Below are 8,373 nucleotides of genomic sequence, written 5' to 3' on the forward strand. Positions count from 1 at the left end.
CTCCCCTCTCTCCTGACCCCAGCCTTCCCCTCTAGGCAGTGCGAGGCCATCGAGAGAGGGAATGTCCAAGGCGCTTCCATCTCTAGGCTTTGGTGTTCCGATGGGCAGGTTTGATGGGGCCTGAGTACAGAGGAAAGCCCTGTGGGCAGTGGCAAGGATCTGACTCCCATGGGCAGGACCCTGGTCCTCTGCTTGGAAGAAAAGGGATTCCAGCCCTGGAGGTAGGATTAAAGGGAGAGGGGTGGGGGAAACTTGTGACCCTCTCCTGTGGGTCAGGTATAGCACTTGCATTATCCAGTCCAGTCTTTGTATCGACACTGGGATGACGGTACAAACAACCTCACTGGACAGGGGAGGAAACTGAGGCTCAGAGAGGTGACTTGTGCAGTCACACAGCTGGTACTTGGCACAGCACAGGGGTTTTCATTGAAGTCTGTCAGACACTAAAGCTGGACACACATGCACACACCAGAGAGAGAGAGAGAGAGAGAGAGAAAGAGAGAGAGGAGAGTGTTCCTAGTTCTCATTTTATCTCAAAATCCACACAGTGCTGTCCAAATGGGAGCTGTTATGGGCACCGAGTGATGGATGGGGGATTAGGGACGCAGGACATCCTTCTTGCTAATTGATCCTAACCAGAGTAAGATTGCATGGTTACTGTAAATTTGATATGTTAAGCAAAAGGCAAGTCTTGCTTTCCAGCACTGCTATTAATGCTGTTGCCAAGTCAGGTTCCTGCGAACCTACTTGAATGAATAAGCCAAGTAGAGTTTATCACTGGTGGCTCCATACCTCTGGGGACTGCTCAAGTAGCTTGTTCTGTTGAATAGGTTAAACATTACCCTTGAGAGAGGGAATGTCCAAGGCGCTTCCATCTCTAGGCTTTGGTGTTCCGATGGGCAGGTTTGATGGGGCCTGAGTACAGAGGAAAGCCCTGTGGGCAGTGGCAAGGATCTGACTCCCATGGGCAGGACCCTGGTCCTCTGCTTGGAAGAAAAGGGATTCCAGCCCTGGAGGTAGGATTAAAGGGAGGGGGGTGGGGGAAACTTGTGACCCTCTCCTGTGGGTCAGGTATAGCACTTGCATTATCCAGTCCAGTCTTTGTATCGACACTGGGATGACGGTACAAACAACCTCACTGGACAGGGGAGGAAACTGAGGCTCAGAGAGGTGACTTGTGCAGTCACACAGCTGGTACTTGGCACAGCACAGGGGTTTTCATTGAAGTCTGTCAGACACTAAAGCTGGACACACATGCACACACCAGAGAGAGAGAGAGAGAGAGAGAGAAAGAGAGAGAGGAGAGTGTTCCTAGTTCTCATTTTATCTCAAAATCCACACAGTGCTGTCCAAATGGGAGCTGTTATGGGCACCGAGTGATGGATGGGGGATTAGGGACGCAGGACATCCTTCTTGCTAATTGATCCTAACCAGAGTAAGATTGCATGGTTACTGTAAATTTGATATGTTAAGCAAAAGGCAAGTCTTGCTTTCCAGCACTGCTATTAATGCTGTTGCCAAGTCAGGTTCCTGCTGAACCTACTTGAATGAAAAAGCCAAGTAGAGTTTATCACTGGTAGCTCCATACCTCTGGGGACTGCTCAAGTAGCTTGTTCTGTTGAATAGGTTAAACATTACCCTCCTAATTATGCTAGCACAATTCGTTTGCTGCCTTAGCAGAATGTCTCTACTGGGTGAAAGGAAAGAGCGCTGGCTTTGGAGTGAAGCCCAGCTCTGCCAGTGTCTGCCAGTGCTGTGTGGCCTTGAGCGAGTCACTTGGTGTCTCTGAGCCTTGGTTTCTTCATTCTGTGATGAGGGAAGAAGACCCCAGGATCCACAGGCTTGTTTGGAGGATATGACTGGCACATGTTTACACACCCCAAGGTGTGTTGCTTGAGATGGGCACCGCTTGCTTCCTGCTCCAAGTTCAGGCCTTCCAGCCCTCAGCAATGAGATGTCGGGGTATCTGTAAATCGGGGGATGAGAAGCTGCCCTCGCCCCCTACCAAGTAACTCTGACTCTCTCTCCGTACAGAGAAAGAGAAAGACCCCAAGTACTGGCGAGACCAAGCTCAGCAGACCCTGAAAAATGCCCTGGGGCTTCAGAAGCTCAACACCAACGTGGCTAAGAATGTCATCATGTTCCTGGGAGACGGTGAGGCCTGGGGGCCCGAGGGAGGGGCTGGACGGGGCCACCTAAGTAGGAGCCCAGGGAGCCAGGCTGCGGTGACAGGGGCCATGCTGAAGAGGCTGGGCCCTGCGTGGGTGGTATTTAAGATGGGGGCCAGGCTGTGGACCCAAGAGGTCTTCTCTGCCAAGCGGTCCCCTGAGGTTCTGGGGAGGGAAGTCGAAGAGGGGCTGCCTGGTCACACTTACAGAGCCATGTCTGGTGCCCACTGCCCAAGCCTGCTTTGACATCAAACTAAGAGAGCTCTAGGTACCCAAGAAAGCTGATGGGAGAGGCAGGGAGCCCAAGAGACTGAGGCCCCCCACTCCCTGCCACAGGGATGGGCGTATCCACGGTGACAGCCGCCCGCATCCTCAAGGGTCAGCTCCACCACAACCCTGGGGAGGAGACCACGCTGGAGATGGACAAGTTCCCCTTTGTGGCCCTCTCTAAGGTGAGCCCCAGTCCCAGGCCCACCTGACCCAAGCATCCCATCTCTCAACTTGGTAACGTGGAGGGAAGAGCCAGGGCGTGGCGTCTGCTAGACCTGCCTCTAAGCCTGCTGCAGGCCCCGGCGAGGCGGCCTGCCCTCCTGGGGCCCTGGGGCCCCCCTGTGAAACAAGGAGGGCAGCAGCCACGTCCAAAGATTTATTTTGAGGCTTTTAACTCACTGATGTGAAAAATCTTTTTATTGAAGTGCAACATACATAGAAAAAGTGCACACGTGTACAGCTTGTGTTTTCACAAACTGCACGTGTCTGTATAACCAGCATCCAGGTCAAGCAATTGACAGCATCCAGAGGTCCCCTCAAGCCCCCCTGCAGTCCCTCTTCCCACCAAGAGTAGCCACCATCCTGACTTCTAACACCGTGGATTATCTGTGCCTGCTTTTGTATTTTTCATAAATGGAATCATGCAGTGTATACTTCTTTGCACATGGTTCTAGTTCTCTCGTTCTCTCCCAAGGTGGTTCACACAGTGAAATTAGATTATCAATGGATGTTGTTGCATGCAGTGTGTAGTAGCAGTAGCCATTGTTACTGGTGGTGGTGGGGATATGTAATAAACATCCTCCAGACACTGTGGATCAGGTCCCAGGCTCCCTTCTGGGGAACAGAAGGGACACTGATGTTTCCTGTGCCTTCAGGAGCTCTCAGGCTGCTGGGGAAGGGAGACAGGCGAGTAGTTTCAGGATCTTTACTAGAGGTCTGAACAGGGGGCAGCCAGCAGGGAGGTGGGCAGAGGAGTCAGCACTGGCCTCTCGTCCCACCCTCCCATGCGCCCTCCTATCCTCTTCCTCCCCTCCCCCCAGCACCCCTACTCCTTCAAGAACCCCCACCTCCAGGACTCACCTGATCCCCCACTTGCTGGCTCTGCAGCCAAGACCCAGAGAGAGGCCTCCGCTGACCCAGCCTGACCCCTGGCTCTTCTGCCAAACACTTCTCCAGATGCTGGAGAGTTTGGTTCCCACCCCTTCCTGCTGCCCTTTGCTGCCAGGGTGCAGGGAATGGGGGTAGGAGCAGACAGCTAGGTGATCCTGTGGCTAGGGGGGACCACTCTTTGCCCCTCAAGCCTCAGTCCCCATGGTGTGAGTGCAGGTGGGGTGGGCAACAGTGGGGACCAAGGCCTGGCCATCTCCTGACCCTTCTCTCCCACGTGCAGACATACAACACCAATGCTCAGGTCCCCGACAGTGCAGGCACTGCCACCGCCTACTTGTGTGGGGTGAAGGCCAATGAGGGCACCGTGGGGGTGAGCGCGGCGACTGAGCGCTCCCTCTGCAACACAACTCAGGGGAACGAGGTCACCTCCATCCTGCGCTGGGCCAAGGATGCCGGTGAGTGCAGCAGTGGCGGGGAACGGGGCCAGCTCCGTGGTCTGTCTGGGCCTCAGTCTTCCCAACTGTACAATGGGGAGAGGGCAGAAAAAGATGCTCTTGAGGGCTCCCAGCTCTGATGCTCTGGGTATCTGTGAAGTATTCGTGGAATCCCTTCCAGACAGGGAAGTCTAGTGATCCAGGGGGTGACATGGATCCCAGCTCATTTCCTTGAGTATAAAATGGGCACTAAAATGTAGCCCCCTCGTAGGTTTGGTGAGAGAGGAGGGTAGAGGACCCAGCCCAGGACCAGCCTGGTGAGGATCAGTAAATGTCTACTCCTTCCTCCTTGGAATTGGGAGGCCCTGGCCCTTGCCCCCAGGAACTTTGGAGGGAGGGGACAAGGCCAGCTGACTCAGGTGAGGGAACCACGCTCCACCTGAGATCCCTTAGGAGGCCCCTGGGGGACTTCCTGCAGGAGTGGGGCTCGGTGGGGTCCTTGATGGAGGGGAGGACTCTGGCCCGGTGCTCACAGCTCAAGGGCCCCAGGGTGTGGGGAGAGGGTCACAGAGGCAGAATGTCCCAGCTGTCAGGCTATTTGGAAGCCATGGTCCCCCTTTGTACAGAAGGGGAGACTGAGGCCCTGGCAATTGGTGGAACTGATGGGAGGCCAGTCTTTAGCTGGGGGAGGGAGAGAGAAGGCAATTGGAATACCCGTATGTGCAGATGAAGCCAACCCCTCCCCTCCCATACCCCAGGGAAATCTGTGGGCATTGTGACAACCACACGAGTGAACCACGCCACCCCCAGCGCCGCCTACGCCCACTCAGCTGACCGGGACTGGTACTCAGACAATGAGATGCCCCCTGAGGCTCTGAGCCAGGGCTGCAAGGACATCGCCTACCAGCTCATGCACAACATCAGGGACATTGATGTGAGTGTGGAACACGGCTGGGACAGGGACGGGGCTTGTGAGGCGGGGCCTCTGGTGGGCAGGAGGCCTCAGGCCCAGGCTGGCCCGGGAAAAGCAGCCTGGCCTGGCTCCCCACACACCTGGGAGGGCTCTCAGCCCATTAGGGGATTTGCGGTTGGGGCAGGCAGGCACTGGAGGATTTCTCTGCGGTGGGGCTGAGGGGTGAACGCTCATGTGGCCGCCACCACACCCCAAAAACCGGGCGCCCAGGGATTATTCCATAAATTGGGACCTGGCACTATGCCACCCTCCCCCTCAACACAGGAGACAGGGGTGGCACAGTGGCCATTGAGAGGAGGACCTGCCCTGCATATTCACACATGCACAGACAGGCACGTGTTTGTACACTCAAACAACATGCCCAGAGAAGAGCTGGTAGTCCAGTGGTTAGCACAAGCCTTCATGTTGAAACTTCCTGGGTTCCAGTCCTTGCCCTGCCTTTTGCTATGTGTGTGACCTTGGGTCAGTTACTTAACCTCTCTGAGCCTACTCTTTCACAAGCCCTTGGTGAACTATACCTGCCTTGTAAGCCCATTGCAAGAACTAAGTAGGACAACCCCTGTAGAGCTCAGCACCGGGCCTGGTGCCTAGTGAGTGATCAGAAAGCAGTGGCATTTATATGTTGGTCATATATCCTTGCCCGAAACACGCTTCAGCATTCTGAGCAGGCTTGTGTATGCTGATGTAGTCCACCTTATGCTCAAATGGAGAACTTCTGAGGAACCGGCCTGTGGCTCACTTGGGAGAGTGGTGCTGACAACACCAAGTCAAGGGTTAAGATCCCCTTACTGGTCATCTTTAAAAAAAATAAAAGAAGAATTTCTGGCTTATTCCTTTTTCAGGCTTTTATTACCTACTGCATGGGGCTGGTGGGGGGACAGGGGGGCTCTGGCCCCCGAGCATGGAATGGGGACTCAGCAAGGCTTGGAGAAAGCCCCCAGCCCCCACCCACCCTTCCCCACCACCAGACTCACCTACGCTCTGCCCTCCATGCAATACTTCCCTACCCCACCCCCAATTTGGGGTGCCACCTGGCTCCTCTACCAACCCATGTCTTCCCTTTTCCCAGCAGTGGATTAAGCACCCCCTTGCAGGACAGTCCTGTTGATCCCTCTTAGAGAGCAGACATCTGAGGCCAAGCCACCCACATTGGCTTTGCCTTCAGCCGACACACAGCCTGGGGCAAGTCCTTTTCCCTCTCTGAGCCTCAGTTTCTCCACCTGTGCAGCAAGAACAGAGAGCCCCACCTGCCTCCTCCAGGGCCGTGGGAGGCCATGATGAGGTCATGGATGTGAGAACATTTGTTGTACAAGCACAGGGTGTAATTATAGGGCTGCTCTTTAGAGAGGTTTGGCAGGAACAGCCTGAGGTGGGGGACAGAAGCTTAAGGGGAAACCAAGTAGGGAAGATGTTTCAGGTGGGCCTTGGAGTGTACAGAGAGCCATCCTTTGTATCAGGCAGGCTTGGGTCTGAGTCTCAATCTGCTATAATTCCCTGTGTGACCCCAAGTAAGTCACTTTCCCTCTCTGAGCCTCAGTTTCTCCACCTGTGCAGCAAGAACAGAGAGCCCCACCTGCCTCCTCCAGGGCCGTGGGAGGCCATGATGAGGTCATGGATGTGAGAACATTTGTTGTACAAGCACAGGGTGTAATTATAGGGCTGCTCTTTAGAGAGGTTTGGCAGGAACAGCCTGAGGTGGGGGACAGAAGCTTAAGGGGAAACCAAGGAGGGAAGATGTTTCAGGTGGGGGGGGGGGATGGAGGGTGATGGGGGGGTCCACAGGGGCCTCGGGGGGCATGAGCCAGGGAGTGAGGGGGGACCTGTGTGGGGACCCCCTCCCTTCCCCTCTCCCACTCTCCTTTTCCTTTCTTCCCCCAACCCCATCTGCCCCTCCAGCACCACCACTCCAAAAGCCCCCCAGTCCCCAGGCTGTACATGAAACAAAAACCCTGGTGTCCGCCCTGAAAATAAATACCTTTTTTTGCTTAAAAAAAGAGAAAGACACAATCCCAAGCCCTAAAGCCAAACAGCAAGTCTGTTATTTGCGAGTTTAATGAGCCCGTGTGAAGTCCCTGCTGGGTCTGGAAAGGATGAGGCTCCAGTAAGAAGATTGGGGGCTTCGTTTTCCACTCCAAAATGCCGTGGGGTCAGGTTCTGTGGGAACAATGGGGGGGCAGGGACGCGTGGCCCAGAGTCCCCTCCTCCGTCCCCTCATGACCTGCCCCACTCCCAGAGCTCCTGCTACAGCTGGGAGTGAGGACCTGGCCTTCCTGCAAATATTTTACTTTCATTACTTCTGGCACCTTCCATGGGAAGCTTTCCCATGGGTGCTGGGGTCCACACTGGGTTCCTGCATTTCCTCCTGTGACAGTCCTATGAGTGGATGTTATTCCCATTTTGTAGATAAGGAAACTGAGGCTCAGCGAGGTTAAGTGACAGGCCCTTGGTCAGTGAGTAGCGACAGAGCCAGGTTTCAAACCCAAGTCTGACTTCAGAGCCCAGGGCCTTTCCAGATCCCTTTGACCCCAGCTGGTCCTGGGCTGCTTCTCCACCTCTGCCACCAGCTTGGACCCCTGGCTCCCTCTCCACCCCGCAAAGCCTAGGTTCTGAGGTGGGAAACAGAGGGAAAGGTAGGGAAGGGGGCCTATGAGATGCCAGGCCTGGGATGGTGGACCCAGGCCAGCCTCAGCTGGGCTCTGCTCTCCCAAGGTGTCAGCCAGGGGCAGTGGCCTGGGCTGGCGCCCGCGGTGACAGCAGGACACTGGTGTGGTGGTCACCGTGGGCAGTGGCTGTTATGCTCTTGGCCCCCATTTTAAAAATAGTCAGGACTTCAAACATGGATTCCCAAGGAAAACAAACAGTCCCGCGTCCGTCTGCCCACGCACACCAGCCGCGGTGGGTAAAATTAGCCCGGCAGTGACTGCACAGACGTGAGGCCTGGCCCCAGCTGCTTGCCCAGGCTGCGGTGGGCTGGTTCCCAGCGGGGCTGCCCCAGAGACCTCCCTGGCGGGGGCCTCTCTCTATGGGAGAGGAGGCTCTTAGAGTCCTTGTCCTTGGCTCCACAGAACCAGCAGGGCCCTGGTGCCGGAGCTAGAGAAGCTGTGGGTTCGAATCCTGACTCTGCTACTTACTGGCTATGTGGCCTTGGGGGAAAGAAATTACATTTCTGCACCTATTTCTTTATTTGGAAAATGGGCAACACAGATTTCCTTGCCTTGGTATGAAGTTGAGTAGGATGATGTAGCTTAAGGGCTTAGTGCCTGACACGCAGTGAGCGCTCTATGCACGGGCTTATTCTTACACAAGTGGGAGTTAGTGTCAGGCTTCTGGAAAGCCTGGTGAGGAAGGTTCCCAGTTCTCCAATATTTCTTCCAGAAGCCTGAAACCACAGTCCCCACAGAATCATGATTTTATCTCC

At 55.2% G+C, this 8,373-nt stretch overlaps 1 protein-coding gene across 1 annotated transcript in view; it reads left to right on the forward strand.

Moving 5' to 3' along the window:
- The first annotated feature begins 1,980 nt into the window (after positions 1-1,980).
- The window catches only part of ALPL (alkaline phosphatase, liver/bone/kidney), a 16,917-nt gene continuing 10,524 nt past the window's right edge, over positions 1,981-8,373 (forward strand). The window contains 5 exon segments of the mRNA XM_008585782.1: positions 1,981-2,016; positions 2,019-2,154; positions 2,505-2,620; positions 3,829-4,003; positions 4,741-4,916. Of these exon segments, the coding sequence (XP_008584004.1) occupies positions 1,981-2,016; positions 2,019-2,154; positions 2,505-2,620; positions 3,829-4,003; positions 4,741-4,916 (639 nt within the window).

This window comes from Galeopterus variegatus, unplaced genomic scaffold, assembly GCF_000696425.1.
Source record: "Galeopterus variegatus unplaced genomic scaffold, G_variegatus-3.0.2 Scaffold3711, whole genome shotgun sequence".
Lineage (NCBI taxonomy): Eukaryota > Metazoa > Chordata > Mammalia > Dermoptera > Cynocephalidae > Galeopterus > Galeopterus variegatus.